The sequence below is a fragment of the Desmodus rotundus genome, chromosome 2 (assembly GCF_022682495.2).
Source record: "Desmodus rotundus isolate HL8 chromosome 2, HLdesRot8A.1, whole genome shotgun sequence".
Taxonomy (NCBI): domain Eukaryota; kingdom Metazoa; phylum Chordata; class Mammalia; order Chiroptera; family Phyllostomidae; genus Desmodus; species Desmodus rotundus.
In genome coordinates this window covers 186,250,124-186,266,652 of record NC_071388.1, presented here as the reverse complement: position 1 = coordinate 186,266,652, position 16,529 = coordinate 186,250,124, and the positions used below count along the sequence as shown (strand labels likewise).

The following is a 16,529-nucleotide window of genomic DNA, read 5'->3' as shown; positions in this document are numbered from 1 at the left end:
TGGGAGGTGGTGTCGGGAATGGGAGTGGTCCCGAGCAGATGAAAGGAAAGCGTGGAGTGACAGAGGACTTGGCATTGCTTAGAAGACGTTTTCCTTCAGAAACAGAGGGCATCTGCGGCTCTTAGCAAGACACTGGATCCTGTTGGTACCACAGTGTGTGTATGAGAGTGAGAAACCTACCTCTGGCCTCTTTAATTTGAGCAAACTGCCCTATTTCTGGGCCAAGCTAGGGTGGGGGTTCCCTTTCCTTAAAGCATGTACCATGCATATTTTTATTTTGTGTATAGGCTAGAATAAAAATGTGTGTTTGTTTCGCCAACATTTAAAATTGCTAGATGCCCTAAAAATGCCTGTATTTCTGGCTTTGTCTGGAAGAATCAGACAATCCTGTAACAGTGGGCTTGTGTTCCCACATGACCATAATGTCCCGGAGCTGAACACTAGCAACTACCCATTTGAGATCGCCGTGTGATCACCAGTTTCTCACTGTTCCCACACTCCCTGTGGTCTCCTGATACCAAGGCAGGCCGTCAGGTGGTATGGATTATCACACTTGCTCCATGGTCTCCTCTTACGAGAGCAGTAGTTCTTCAGATCCACGCCTTCTCAAAAGTGGAATCAGAGAGTGCTGTGTGTTTCTTACACTTGACCCACTACCCTCATTGACTTTAGCTGCCTGACCCCTGAGGACATTGGGTTTTGTGACCCTCGGCTTTAGGCCTAGGGTTGGGGACAGGGCAAACAGTGAGGTGGCTCTGCCATTTCCTTACAGGCGGCCTGAACCATGCAGCCCACTCACTGAGTGACCAGCTGCTGGAGAATGAGCCTTGTCTCTCGGCCTGCAGAGCACGAGGCTGCTTCCACTGGTGATAATAGGCCGGCCATTGTTCTGCCGACTCAGCACAGTTGCGGTCCAGGGAGGCGGCTGCCAGGATTGTCCCTTAAAGATCTTGGGCTGTTGAGAGGAAGATTTTGACCTTTGAGCCAGCCCACTTCTGGGTGGTAAGAAATACTAGCCAGTATTTAGCCCTTTGGTACCCTAGAGGGTTTGCTGTTGGCTTAATGCCCACATGACTTCAGTGTGCCTTTTTCATAAGCAGGAGAAATGACCATTGGGGTTTGACTGGTTCTCTGTAATGAACAAATTTCAATCATTAAGGACTTTCTTATTTAAGGTCATCTGCCTGCTGTATAGTCATAAATACCCTCTGGGGGTGTATTACTCGTGGAATTATTTGATTCTGCATTTCTAGATGCTGAGTTTATCTATTATCTTTTACTATTCCTATGTGGAGCTCAGTAACTATAAATTAATAAATATAAATTAATCATGAATAAGTATCTTGCTGGTATATTGAATTTAAATAAAAACCTCAATGGTGAGAGACCTAGTCTAATGTTGAGTATCTTATACTCCTTAGAATTTGAACAAATAATGACGCTGGCTTGATTCTGGAGGGATGCATTACATTTCATACCATGTTAAGGATCTGGTTCCCCCGCCCCCACTTGTTTTTTTCCTGAAGAAGCTGAACACTTGTGCATATACCGCTAGGTACCCTGCACAGAGTGGGCCATTGGTTAAAGGCAGAGTAAAAGTCTAGAGCATACACGTTACGGACTGGTTACTTCAAAGGAAGTTGTGTATCAAGAATACTATTTTCCTCTAGGTTTCCAGAATACAGAAGGGGAAGGAAAGAGGTTTTGCCCGCTGCCGAGACCTCTCCTTCACTTCACTTCTTACCACCTCAGGTGCCCGTGTCTCCCTTTAGGACAGGCAGAATGCTCTATGTCTGCTTTGTTGCTGTCTCACAGGCCTTTGCTGATCAGGCCTGCCCAGATTAACTTAATGGGCTAGTTTCCAGTTGCCACAGATTGAACATCATTTTTATATATCTGTACAAATGTATCATCTAGTAGTTCTGTAGGTCACAAGTCTAACACAGGTCTCACTGGGGTAAAATCAAGGAATCAGCAGGGCTGCACTTTTTTCTAGAAGCTCTGAGGGAGAATTCATTCCCTTGTCTTTTCCAGCTTCTCAGGGTTGACCACATTTCTTGCCTCCTAACCGCATTCCTCCATCATCCAAGCTGTTGAGTCCTTCTCATGCTGCCGGGCTCTCTGGTTTTCTCTTTAACAGTTTCCTCTTCCTTTTGGAAGGACCCTTGTGATGGCATTGGCTCTATGCAGATAATGCAGAATAATCTCCCTATTTTACCATCAGCTGATTAGCAAATTAATTCCATCCACAACCTTAATTCCCCTTTACCTTGTAACCTAACATATTTATGGTCCTGGGAATTTAGGTGTAGACATTATGGGGGAACCATCTATTATTTTGCTTATTACAAACTCCTTAAATGGACATCTCAGTCCCCTTCTTCTCAGTCTGAAAAGCAGGTGTGGCTCAGAGCCTGGGCCCTGGAGTCAGACTGCTCGGGTTCCAGTCTTAGTGATGAGTATCTCATCTGGTGGTGGGAATAAGAATGGTACCTGCTTACAGGGTTCTTGTAAGGGTGTTAACTTTAAAAGGGAAATACCTGCAGTGAGAACTTTTCAACCTAGATCTTCCTTTTCTAGGCTGTTTGGGATAAAGGAAGGGGAGAGGAAAGGAAAAAGGCAGGGAGGGAGGAAGGGAAGAGAATAGAATAGTGGGTCAGTGGGCACTGCTGTGTGCAAGTTCAGGGTAGAACAGAATTATACACATTCAATGCTAAACTCCCTGCTGGCTGGGTTGCTTTTCTGTGTACCAATAGCACCAAGTTCTTGTTTTTAAAGAAAATTTTATTGGTGTTTTATAGTAAATCAAATCCCTTTTAGCTCGTAGCCTGATGATACTCTAAGGGATTTTCCAAATAACTTGCTCATTCTAAATCAGAGCCTGAAGTAAGCTGGTATAAATAGAATTATTATTATTCAACATGTTACTGGATTAGAATGTTTTCTTCTATACTTTTCCCATTCTTATGTGTTTTTTTATTTTACCTTCGTTCTGTTTTACTTCATTTCCTTGGAGTTCTATCCTCCACATGTATCTGTTTCAGAAATAAACACAAACAGTGTGTAGAGAATGTTGGGGGCAGAGGATAGAGTGAGTTTTGTTTGTTTGTTTGTTCATTTGTTTGTTTTAAGAATAAACAATCATAGGAATCCTGGACTGAACAGGAAAAATTGCTAACTTGAACAGGATGACGTGCTAACATCTTAACAAGAATTTCGGACTGTGCAGTTTTCTTGGACCTTAGGGTAGCTGGGAAATACTCTCACAAGTGAACATGGAGTGGCCAGTTTTAAGAGAAGAATCCAGAGCTAAGAAAGGCTGCTGTCTTATGTGCCGACTTCACTGGCATTCTCATTGGAACCTTAGTTTGTAGGTTGGGGGGGTATGGAAATGCCCACTCTCTTAGTTATAAGATACAGACACCTGACTCAGACTTGTGTTAGCCTCAAAGGGTATTTCTTAGCTCAGGTGACTGAGAACAGAATTAGAGTTGTCTTCAGGCTTGGCTGGATCCAGTTCTCCACTATTGTCATCAGGACTCTCTCTATCCACTGGCCCAATTTTTCTTTCTTGACTTGGTTCTCAAACAGGCTCTTTGCCACCTGGCAGCTCCAGGCTTCAATCTTAGTAGCTTAGCAGCCCCAGTGGAAAGAGAGCTTCTTTCTTCCTATAGTTTCAGTAACTGTCCCAGGGCTGGCTCTAATTGAGCTCTGTGGGTCACGTGACTGTTGCTTAGCAGATCACTTAGGATTGGGGTCAGCCCGGTACAACTGAGAATGCAGGGGAGTTGCTATCCAAAGGAAAATCAAGTTGGTGATGTTAGAGGAAATGAGAAGGGCTGAAGACAACCACTGTACCTACTGAGAAGGTTGAGGAAGACACCCAGTGAGAGACCTTAGGGTACCCAGAGGCAGTTCAAAAAAGTGGGCTTACAGGTCTACCTGGGATCTAATCTCAAGTCTGTCACTCACTAGCTATGTGACTCTAGCCTCCGCTCTCCACACATACACCAGAGGGTGTAAATACTTACCATGGAAGGTTGCTGAGGAGGTGACTGGGGTGATAATATTGGGGCAACACCTAGCACATGCCTGCCTATTATACGGTACTCAATAAATGTGAGCCCCCTTCTCCACACTTTTTCTTGAGATAAACAGAGTGTCTGTGTAGAACTGCACATATCATAGGCAATGTTTCTGGGCTTTCATTGTAAAGCTCAAGACTGAACTTTGGGTGTTGAAATGTTCAAGTTCCGCCATTCGATAATACAAGCTACTCATTTCTAGTATTTATAGTATACGGGCATGACACACGTTTCCAAAGCATTGGCACATTCGTTTCTTCTTCAATGATGACAACTATGATCATAGTAGCTGACACCCATCGAGACCTTACTGAGTGCCAGGCAATAGTTGAAGCACTTCCCATGTTTCATTTAATCCTCACAACCAAGCTAGGAGGTCAGTCCTGTTTTGCAGAGGAGTAATTAAGGCATGGAGATGTTAACATGCTTGGAGTTACGCAGTTATTGGGAGAGCTGGCATTGGAACCCCAACAATCTGACACCTGAGCTCTCCTTCCTAACACACTACCTTATTTCTCAATACACTTGTACTGTCTCTCTTTCAGGTAGTATTAATCGTTTTCTTAGGGGCGATGGAAGTTGAGTTTTCTACCTGGACCTCTTTAATATTCTCGTTGTTGTTTATATTTCCTAGGTGTTTTTCCAGGTCTGACCATCTTGCCCTCCATATGAAGAGACATATCTAAAAACCCTAAAGGCCAGAGGTGCCATGATGCCGGCCGTTGTCTGAAGGAAATGCCATGAGGCAGAGGGCTGGACTTCAGGCGGGGACCCATGGCCTCGCAGAAGAGAGTTCTCCCTTCCAAACCTCTGTGTACACACACAGACACACATACCCACATGCGCTCTCACGCACAGACTCCCCACCACACGCCCTGTCGTGCACTCCGCTGTATTTAAAATATATACGTCTATTCTTTATGCCTTGCCCTAGCCAGATGGTAGAAGACGAAGAAGAAGGAAACCCAGTGAACTCAGCAAGGCAGACTGGCTGCTCACTCCAGCACTATTGGAATTATTTCCCGCTGTTGCCAATGGAAATCGAAGAAAATGGATATGACGTTTCTGCAGGTGGACAGCCGTAAGAGGGGCTTATTTAACTTGCTTCTCAGTGCAACTTGATAGGAGAATACAACGTCTTAAAGTTGCATATGTGTAGCACTAATGTTCCTTTTTAAATAGTTGGGGGAAAATGACCTAGAAAACCAAATTGCAGTTTGGTAGCCAAAATTAACTCTTGGTTTATTTGTCCTTTGTGTGTGAAAAATCCTACTATTCCATGCGTCCGATTTCCTCAAAGAACTGTTGATCGGTTTTGGTTCTTAGTACCTTTGAGATCTTTCGAGTCAATACCAACGGCCTTAGCGGCAACAGACTCTGGAATAACACCTTACACCTTTCTGGCCTGCATTTCTCTAGACTTCACTCTTAAGGGAGGAGTTTTCTTTTTTTTTACTTTTTGACTCTTGCACACCATATGCACTAGGGATTCTGGAAACTTCTAGCATGACTGCAAAGTGGCCAAGAGAATAAAGTCCTTGATGATAAATCACAGTCTCTCCCTTGAGCCTCACCTTATTGCCAGTGCTAGATTTTTTCTTTTTAATCTCTCTGTTTTTGCTAATGAAAACTTGAAAAGCTTATTGGAAGCTTAAACGTTTTATCTTTTCTCCATGGACTAAACCTCTCCAGGACTCCCTCAGCACGTGGATGTCCAGCTCTCAAAGCAGCCAATCAGATGGGACATCACAGTTCTCTCATCCCCTTGAGGCGTCATGACCTCAGCGCATAGCGACCAACCCCGTGCTGTGAGTCATGGCCACCCTGTACCCAGTTTCAGCGTACATGTCGCTAGTCTCAAAGGGCAGCTGCATATTGAACCTAACTCTGGGTTATGACCTGACAAAAAGCCAAAAATATCACTCTTTCCAGGAGTGGGGAAAATGGAAGATGCCTCCCAAGTCTAGTGGCTTCAAAAAACATCACCCTATCTTCCTCTCATCCCCACTGAGCTCACGTTCCTCCACTCGTTAAAACACACGGTGCAACCATGCCATGGTGGGAATGAAGGGTGGACGTTTCAGGAAAGGGTTGAGATGTTTCTCTCCTGGTCTGGCTAAAAGGAGAGACATGTTTCTAATTTTTGTTCTGGCTAGGCCCATCATGACTTGTGACCTAGAGCACCCAGGATCAACAGAGGCCTCACGTTTACTCTGCAAACTGACTCCGAGGGGGTTACATTCCTTGCTTTTCATCCCACACACACACCCGATGTCGGTCTCTATCTACTCGCATTCTTAGCTAGCTGGCATTGGCCTCAACTCCAAAGACTGCCTTTAGGACCATTAAATGGCCTATGCAAGCAAGCGGGGTGGTTATTAGGACAGATTGTATATTTTGTATATTCTGGGACCATCCCTTCAAGACACGTCTCAAAAACAAAAATGGCATTTGGTCCGCACACGGTTGCTGCTCCTTCATACCAGCTGGCTCCCCTCCTGCCCTCCTTTGACTGTTTGACTCACTGACTGTTAAAACGCCACCCTGTACCAATCTGGGATGCAAAACTGAAGTCTTTAGAAGGAAATGATAACATAAGAAACACAAATACATTTATGACAGCAACCTTCAAGATCCTTGGCATTTGGTTCCTCAGCTTTCTGCAACCTTTGTTTTCACTGAAATGTTGAAACTACTCATCTGAGGGTAAAGGAGCTTCCTTGTCACAAATGTTGTAGCTGCCATTTGGACCCTGGGGGCATTCTGAGGTCTGGCTCTTAAACTTTGCTTTCTCCTTTTCCTTTTTTCAATTTAGACCAAAAACAAAAATAAAAAAATTACAAAAAAAAAGACCCACAACAAAACAACAATAAAAAACCACCCTAAAACACACACACACACACACACACACACAAAATCTGCCCATTTGCCAGAGGCAATTATGTATATGTTAGTTGGAGGGTATTTTAAAAAATCAGTTTTATTCCAAAGATTTAAAAGTAGACATGACTTAGAAACAATTTCTGGAGCACTGCTTGCTGACAATCTCGTAGTTTTCAACTGCATTTGAGTGCATTTTGTGGCCAGTCCATCAGGGCGTACCACGGGATTATATTTGAATGTGTGGTGCATCCTTTCGGGATGAAGGATGTGTGAGGGACCTTGAACTTCAGCTGTATTAAACTGTAGCGCCTCCAGTCAGTGCACTAGATGAAACGTTAGACACCCTAGATTTTGTTGGTTCGCTGGTTTTCCTTCCTGCAGCAGCCTCCAGCAGGAATGCACGCACACTCCAGAGATGGCATTGGCCGTGGCCACCACGATTTACAGATGTTCTCTCCCCAGCTGGAGCTGCTCTTGCCTCTTGAAATGCTATTATTAAGGGTTTATAATACTTAATTTAATTTTTGAACTGACCAATGCAAGGCTCTATTAAAAAGAAAGTTAAAAAAAGAATGCAAAAGAGTAATCATTGCTTGTTTGCTCCCTGTTGTCATCTGTGGTCTTAAAAAGCTGTCATTTGAATGTGGCACAACAAAGGCCCTTTGGTCCTCATCAGTGTCTGAACTGTTCTGTAGTTCCTCTCTCTTTTGTATCAGTGAGGTCCTTTGTAATCTGCTCCTGACCTTTCTTAGAGCAGGGTGCGCCGAACCGTGCTGGTGGGGCTGGCTCGCTTCAGAGTCATTTGTTGACTGAGAATTGGCCGAGAATTTGGTAGGTGCTAAGTGTATGGCTTTGAAACTGTTCCTCTCTAGCCCAATTGACACCTGTGAATGATAACCAGTCCTACCCATGGGAGTGGGGGTACAGCCCCAATCATTTTGGAAAAAAGATCCAAAAGAGAAGGGGGCATTTGTGATCAAATGCCCAGCATCTCCAAAATGGCAGAGATGGTTGGGCAGAGCCTGGTGGAATGAACAGGCTTTCAAAGAAATGACTTGAAAATATTTTGCTCCCAAAAGGACAGGTTATTTTAAACAGTGCTTTAATGGACATTTGAAACACATCAAACTGCTTTTTCATTTAAATTGTTACCTCCTAACGTTCCAGGGGATCCCAAATTTAAAAGGAAAAACCTGGCATGGTGTTTCTTGTGATTGCCCCTCAAGCACACTTAATCCAGGGTTCAGAGTCTGATGTATAGAACGATAGTGTTTCTAAGCCATTGACAATTTTGACAGTTTATTTCAAGTTGTGTTTCTTTGTCCTACCACCTGGCTGTAAGTCAGAGATGTGGAAACCTGAAATGACATGCTGCTCCTAGCTACTGGCCTGCCCCACTCACGGTTGATCTGCCCAACTTAATGCCTGGTGGTAATGACTATTATGTCCAGAAAGAGGTGATGGGACTCCATGACAAAGCTGCATTTTATACAATATCGGAGACCCCCAAGTGAACTCCGTGCTGACCATTTTCTTCTCCTCTTTGCGTGCTTTCCCTCGCAAAGCCCTTCAAATACCCGCATCTCCTCCCCTCCTGCACCTCTTGTGCCCTTTTTACATCTTTGATTGCCTGATTCTAACAGGGTAAAAAGACAGCCAACCTCACACATGATTAGCAGAACTGATTCCTATTTTTTGAAAAATCTTCTTTCAATCTAGAAGCCAGAGAAGATTTTTTAAGGACTTTAGTTTGGGATAAACGTCCAGATTAGCCATGTCTGTTTGCATCAGAGGGGAAATAAGTGGGACTTTCAGGGCGACTCATCCAGGACACTCAGAGCATTTTGCCGGTAGCCCCCACTCCTGAACACCATGGCAAAGCCAAAAAGAAACAAACAAAACCTAGTGATTAGGGTTTTTGGCTCAAAATGGCACTTCATAAAATATAAAATACAGTGCAAAGTGCTTTTGTCTTCTCTTTTGCATGACTTGGTTTTAGGAGAAGGAAGAAGGTAGGGAAAGTCAGAGAGAGGCAACACTTTTAACTACAAAAATCAGGTTCGTTGTTTCTTTCTTTTTTAAAAGTCTAATGAGGGCCAGCACGTCTGGCCACAGTTTTGCACCCAGATCTTTGCCAAAGTGAAAACTCATTAAGTCGAACCTGGTTGCAGAAGCTTTCCCTGGCCTCTTCCGGAAGTGGTCACCTGCCAAGCGTGGGGTGGGGGCGGGAGAAGAGAATTTTCCTCCTGGGCCTGGATTCAATTTCGGTAAACATGGTGATAGCTCAGTTTGAAAACGAGAGGGGCTGGCCCGAGTATACATCAGTGCCTCTTTGATGGCCCCCTTCCTCAGTGAGGGTCATTGGGAATACTCGAGATGGAACGGCAACAACAACATGTGTCCAAGGAAGCAAAAACTGCTTCTCAGTGTGAGATCCCATGACCGACTCCCTGAGGCTTCAGGGTTTTCTCTTGCTTTTAACACTCTCTCCGACCTCCTCTGTTGGTTTCTAATGGATCCCAGAAAAGGGGAAAATAAAGCTGCAATTAACTTTTCTTGTGTGCGCCCTTCCGATCTAGTACTGTATTCTTCAGGTGTTTTGCATTTAAGTATAAGTCCTCGGGAAACAGGTATCAAAAATGGAGAGAGAAATCCTAGGTCATCACTTCTCAAATATCCCAAACAAAACACTCTTTTCAAACAGGGCTCCCTCTAAGCGGCCATGAGGGAAGGTTGATCCGTTCTTTGTTGGGGACTGTTTATACAATTTTTTTCAACTGTGAGCTTTGGAATCGTACATTGCTTTGACTCCAGCTTCTGTCTACTGCCATAAAATGGACCCCACGTCAGAATAATGAGGGTGGTATGTCTGCGCACACCTAGGTGTGTGCGCATGTACCTATTGTACCTTCGCAGAAGGAAAACAGGCTACTGACGTTTCAGAGGAGTAGCCACCAGTGCCTAATATCTTTTTGGGGGGATGGATGCTTATAATTGCCAGTATATTGAAACCACACTGGGAGTTCCACATGAAGGGGAAGGGCTGAGGGTGGGGAGAGGGGGACATTTTAATCCTGGGCCTTTGGACCAGAGACAGAATAATTTCTGCATATCTAGGTCCTCAGAGGCTTTCGGACTCATTGGCTGGTTCTCAAACTTTTTTCTTTTTTTTTTTTTTCTCCCCAGCATGCATTTCCTGTCCTCAGACTTAATTTCCTTATCTTTTACTTTTGCTTCATTCCAGGGAGGAAAAGTACACCTGTTTGGCCAAGATCTCCTTGCTAACACAGAGGCAAAAATAAATGTTTAATAGTTTTGAAGCCTCCCCTTCCTTTCCACAAATCCCCCCAAATTCCTCTTGTCATCCTCCCTGTTCCCACCACACATCTTCCCAGCCACCACCATTTTTCTTTCAAACCTCTGTTATCCTCTTAACAGGCTTGAAGAAATTTATTTTTGCACTATACATTCTCTTTTTGCCAGATGTGTCTAACAAGTGTGTTTGGAGAGACCTACTCCCAGCCTCCTCCTGTCCCCTGCCTCCCCGGTCACATTTTCTCAGGCCTTCTCTGGTATTTATAATATATCACAGAAGTACCCAGTCTTATAGCCCTCGGTTATGCCTTTTTTTGACATTTTATTTTTTTTAAGCTTTTTATATATATATATAAATATATTACTTTGTCAAGTTTTTTTGCTGTATAAAAGTCTTAAGATTTAAAACTATTATTTGTATTATATGATGGTGGTATGTTAATGTTACAAAATTATTAATGAAGAAAAAATTTATTTTTGTTACTGGTCTGTTTCATAATTCTTTTTTAAATTGGTATATTGTAAGATATCTATGCAAAAAATGTTATGTGACGCATTTTTATTTAAGAATGTACTATGTGTAATAAACAGTAGAATGTGTTTGGCCTTGGAATGCCTTCCTGCACTTCTCCTTAGCTTATTTCGTTGAGAAAGAAAACTCCTCAAAGAGACACAAACGGGTCCTTATCTACCGCATGAGAATGTTTTTCTCGGAGAGAGAAAGGGAAGGCGGAAGACTGTATTAGGCCATTTTTCTTTGTTTGGGAGGTTGTTGGGGTGTGTGTGTGTCTGTTTTATGGTTTCAATGAGGTGGCTCAGTGCCCAAATAGAACGGAGCACTGACGACTGTTTATTTCTATGAGGAGGAAAGGAGCAAATTGTTGGAGGTTATGAAAAGCAATATTTTAGAATGAGGAGGGTTATGGGATGTTATTTGTTTAGGGGGTAGGGGAGGCTTATTGAAAGCAGTTTACTTGGGGAACAAGGGGTAAAGTTTGTTCTGGGATAGAGTTAAATAGAAGCATCTTCGGAAAGGATGACTAGTGGAAGAGTGAAGAAGGGCCCAGGTGAGAGGGAATAATTTCGGTGAGAGGTGGGAGGAGTTAATTTACAGGGGGCAGTTGGTAATCAAGGGGGAAAGAGCTGACTAACCAGAGGCAGAGAAATCGGGGGGCCTGTACATGGTACGAAAAGTTAGGTGCGATGTAAGCTGCCTGAAACACTGAGGAAGGGGGATGAAAGGCCCAGGGGAAATTCAGAACTAAAAGGGACACTGACTGAAATACACTCTCTCACACATGACTTCCAGTAAAGAACATCAAAGTGAGGGGGACGGTAGAGAGTCTGTCTACCTGGTGTCATTATCCCAGCAGCCCTTGCAGGGTGATTCCCTGAGAGAAGCTGTATCATCCCCGGAAACAACAATAAACTCATCTGTCACTTACTTGGGACAAAGCACTACTCAAGCTTTCTTATCACACTTCGGACTTACGGAAAAGGATACAAAGGTGAATCACTTCTATCACCCATCAAATGAATGTGACAAACTTTTCAATAAATTGTCACGGTCAAGACTGTTGCTACGGTGACTGACTTGCCGCCTTTGTACAGTCCTGTCATGGAACGGGAAGGCAGTAGTAAGGAGTGTCGCAGTGGGTTTGGCAGGGAAGCTGAGGGGTTTGTCCTCGCGCTAATACAACTCAAGGTAAAGAGAACAGGTGATGTTGTGGGGCCAGGGAAATGTTTTTGGAAACAGGTAAGTGAGCTAGCAAAGGGGCAACCCAAGGCTAATTGACAACAAACTACAGGACCCGGTGGGTAAAACACGGGGCTCGGAGGCAGTGGTCCAACCTCCTGGCCCCTGATCAACTGGTAGAGCCGTGACTAGATGAGTGATTTAAGCATCTCAAAGCCAAAGTCGTTCACCTAGAAATTTCTTTGCATGAGGAAGTATAAGAGCACTTTGTGGAATGGCTTAGAACAAAGCTTATTACCCCATAATAATAAGCCTGCCTTGTAAAAGGACATCGAATTGGACGTTTTAGGCGCAGGACAACCTACCTTGTGCCAAAACATTAAGAGGAGAGGGTGGGAACTCTAACCTATTTGGAATAAGGAAACAAGCTGGTTTATGTAAGTGAGTATTCTGGGTGACAGGCTCTCTCATATGTAGAAATATCTTTTGCTTAAAATACATCTAAAAATTACCTACTTCACAACATTTTCAAGCATCCATTTTTGCAATATAATACACATTTGGGTGACTCCAAACTGAGGTTGCCTGACCCCACCCTGAATGACTCCACACTTCATACTGAGTGACTATACTTTCTTTGCTGTGCTATCCCTATTTGGAAGTTGCAAGTTCTTTCTGTCACCTAGCAATATTTTTCTCCTCGTCAGCTAGCACATATCAGAGAATCAAGCTTGGTAAGTTACTACAAAAATAACTATAATTTGAATTCAACAGACAGTAATCTGAAAGTGTAACCTGGATATTCTAGGGGAGTGAGGCGTATAAACCTTGTGACAGCTGTAATCTGAGGTCGCCTATTCAACTGGGAATTCTGGGCTAATGGAAAGGAATCTCGTAAAAAGCAGAGCTCAGTGGGAGTGATAAATAATTTAGTATAGCTAGCTCGTCTTCCACTTACGATGATAGGTTTAGGAGAAGAGGTGGTTAAAACTTTTAACTGAGACACGAATTTGAGGTGGCTGGCAGGTGATGGCTTCCTGGGTTTTCCACGATGAGCCAATTCACCATTCCTTCTCCAACCTTAAGCATTTTGTCTGAACTCTTAAAAACTATCGATGTTGATTGGCTGGAATGTGACCTGTTACCTTTTTTAAAAAATTCTGCCTGATTATAATATAGTTACACATACCACCACACTTTATTTAAAAATAGCAATGGTGGCAGGGGAGGTACAGGGTGGAGTGGAATAAAAGGAAGAAAAACATGGGGCAGCTGTAATAGTATAATCAATAAAATAAAATTTTTTAAATAAAAATAATGAAATGATACAAAGACAGATACAAGAGGGTGGGAGGACAAGATTGATGTCCGTACAGCATTTTTCACTCCACACCGCCACATTGGAGCTGCCCGACAACACTGCATGGTGACAAGCATCATCCATCACCATGACCCTTGCCCGCACAGGTAGAGAAACTGAGGTTCAGAGAAGGCATGTGGCTTTCTGAGGGCCCAGGGGAGACCATAAGTGGTAGAGCTGACCCATAGGTCCCTGACTCTCAATTTAGTGCACCTTCTGCTATCCCTCTCTGCTTCCGGAAGGTCAACCAGGAGCTAACTTGAAGCAATTCTGACTTAACTTGTCCATTTCCTCTCCATGCACCTATAATATACATCACATGCTGCAATTGGAAGGGATCTTGGAGACCTCCTTCAATGCCAGCAAACTGAGGCTCATAGAGGTCACAACGCGTTCAGGGTCATAACGTGTCAACCCGGGGTTGTTGGTACGCAGTAATGACCTACTATTCGTAGTGGTGTTTCTTAAATTTTAGTCACTCGAGTACAACCTTCAAGATTCTTGCATTATCCTTGCACTATTATTTCTTTAATATTTTTTTTAAATTGACCCACTTCTAAAATTTAACCTACGTTAGCTTCATCCAAAGCAAAAATATTCCTAAAACCTCTGATTTAACTGTTTTTCCTCTAAATATAAAGGAAAGTTAATAATGTAACGCAAGATAAAAATACCTTTGTGTTACATTAAAAATCTCAATGACTACTGGTGGTACTGGAGAGGTCCTGTTCTGTGCTATTCCCTAAAATCTACTCTGTACCATTTCTCTTTAGCTAATTATCTAGTCCATATGATGCTCCTTGGAGCACGTTTCAAATTGAATCTCAAACTAAGAGCATGTGAAAATTTAATAAAGACTGATTTGATGACTGGAAAGTTACTTAAGGACCCCAAGGTCTCTCGGGAGGAAGAAGATAATACGGCCCTAAGTGAAGTGAGCACGCATTCCCGGCCGCGCCCTCCCATCTGTGGAACACCCACCCACCCTCCCTCGGGGAAAGGCGCTGTCAGTGGATCGGCTGGTGGCCAGGCCCTGCCGTTACTCTGCGAATGGTGCCCAGACCATTAGGCATGGACTGCATCAAGGAAGTCACCCTTCCTCATGTCCCCCAGTCAACAGTCAGCGCCTAGGAACAAATGCTACAAAAATGCATTTCCTACACTATAAAATGGCTTCAAAAAATGGGCTCACATTTGTGACATGTTTCCTGAGATCTCTGGGCCACCGTCTATACATACAAACACGCGACTCAGCCCCTGAGGCGTTTTCCCAACCAGCTGCCAGCACCTGATGTTTATATATATTAAAGCTTGTCTATTTTTAAAACTACCACTAGTTAGGAAGAGGTAACTGTTCATGTTTTATTCATCATGTATACTGTGATATGAATCAGTTTATTCTATCCTTTCATGAGAAATGGTTTTAAGTACAAGGAGGATGGGAGAGATGGGGATTATGCATGGGGAAAAAATATAGAAGCAGGTGGCCCACTTTGGGACACAGGAGGTGGGGAGGGGTAAGCAGACAGGCAGGCAATTCTCTGCCCATCACTGTGGAGACACAGGATATCAAATGACTTCATAAAGGCACTGAAGCAATATTTCATTGTTGGCAAAGTCTGCTACATGATCAAAATGAGCATCTACAGAAAATTGGGTCTGCAGAGCTTATCACAGGAAACAGTTACTAGTATAGGGGTGGCCTCCAGTTAGGTAATAATAACGGATCTCTGGTTATGGGCTTGATTCTGTGCCTTGAAGCCCCAACTCCCGGGGTCCTGGTCCAGTGAGACGAGCGTCAAGTTTCCTCCATAAAGATGGACTATACCTGAGTTGCTGGGGGAATTTTTAAAGAAACATTACTTGTGGAGTGTAATATCAGAGCCAAAGCAATGGTGTGTCTTCTGCAGCTACATAATGTGCTGCATTCTTGGGATTAAGTCTGCAGGCTGTTGTGAAAAGTAAGAAATAAACACCCTGATCTTATTTACATGCTCGGGTGAACTCATGAAGGCGGAGACCGAAGGACTTGCCACTTGAAGCCGTAAATGAATTGTCTCAGTGTCAAATTTGTTATAAAATCATTTTTCATCCCAGCTTAGAAATACCTGCTTACACTCTAATGTACATAGGATATGATGACAATATTAATGAATGGTCAAGACATGAATCTTAACTTTGGGTCTGAGAACTTTTAACACCTTTCTGTTCCCAATCCTGATTTTTTTGTTTTTGTTTTCATTTTTCTTTCCCATTTACTCCCTCTTCCTCTTTTTTTTTTTTTAAGATTCTATTTATTTTTAGACAGAAGAGAAGGGAGGTAGAAAGAGAGGAAGAGAAACATCAATGTGTGGTTGTCTCCACATGCCCCCTATTGGGCACCTGGCCTGCAACCCAGGCACATGCCCTGACTGGGAATCAAACCGGTGACACTTTTGTTTGCAGACCATCACTCAATCCAGTGAGCCACACCAGCCAGGGCCCTTTTCCTCTTTTCTTTCCCCCTTCTTTCTACACCCTGGTATCTGAAAAAAACTGTGAGGAACTGGCTCCAAAGCCCGTCCTGGGCTTCCCTGTGTGGTGTTGCCCCAGTGATCTGGCCCCAGGCGCTGCTTCTTCCTCCTCTCCGCCTCCTCTGACCTTTAGACTCACTCTCTCCCAGTTAGGGGCTGTGCGTTTTTTCAGCGCAATTTAAAATGGTACTACTAAGAGAGTTTTGGTTGTTTCCCTGGTTTTCTCGGGGACAGTTAGAAACAGAAAACTGCCTGATGACAGGGATGCTCCCAGCACAGCCTCAGGGGTTAAACGCCGTCCTGTGCCAGGCGTGGGTCAGTCACTGGGACGTGCATGTCGTGCAGGAGTGTGCCACCCACCCACATACCCATTTGAATGTTTCTTACCAAGACACACGAGCACTAATAAAAGAATAATAAAATAGTTGTTTGGTGATTCTTAATCCCAAGTATCTTGGAAAGTGTCATATACGAATTTTCTCCCTTCGCTCACAGTCCTGTCCATCACAGTACAGGCGGGTCTGCATTTGTGCAACCTGATCATCCCCCAAGTTAAAACTGACCGCTGTTTAAACGCACGCAGAAGCCAGCTGTGCGGGGTGTTTCTCGTAGTGCGGGCCAACAACCACATGCAGCAGAATCATTGAGTCCTTTTCGAAAATGCAATTTTCTGAGTC

The 16,529-nt window shown here is 43.6% G+C and overlaps 1 protein-coding gene across 3 annotated transcripts in view; it reads left to right on the top strand.

Annotated features, from left to right (window-relative positions):
- The window catches only part of KLF7 (KLF transcription factor 7), an 85,044-nt gene extending 75,141 nt beyond the window's left edge, over positions 1 to 9,903 (top strand). For all 3 annotated transcript variants that reach the window (XM_024563954.4, XM_045198157.3, XM_045198156.3), the window contains exon 4: positions 4,720 to 9,903. In XM_024563954.4, the coding sequence (XP_024419722.1) occupies positions 4,720 to 4,757 (38 nt within the window). In that variant the 3' untranslated portion in view covers positions 4,758 to 9,903. The remainder of the gene's footprint in view (positions 1 to 4,719) is intronic.
- The last annotated feature ends 6,626 nt before the right edge of the window (positions 9,904 to 16,529 follow it).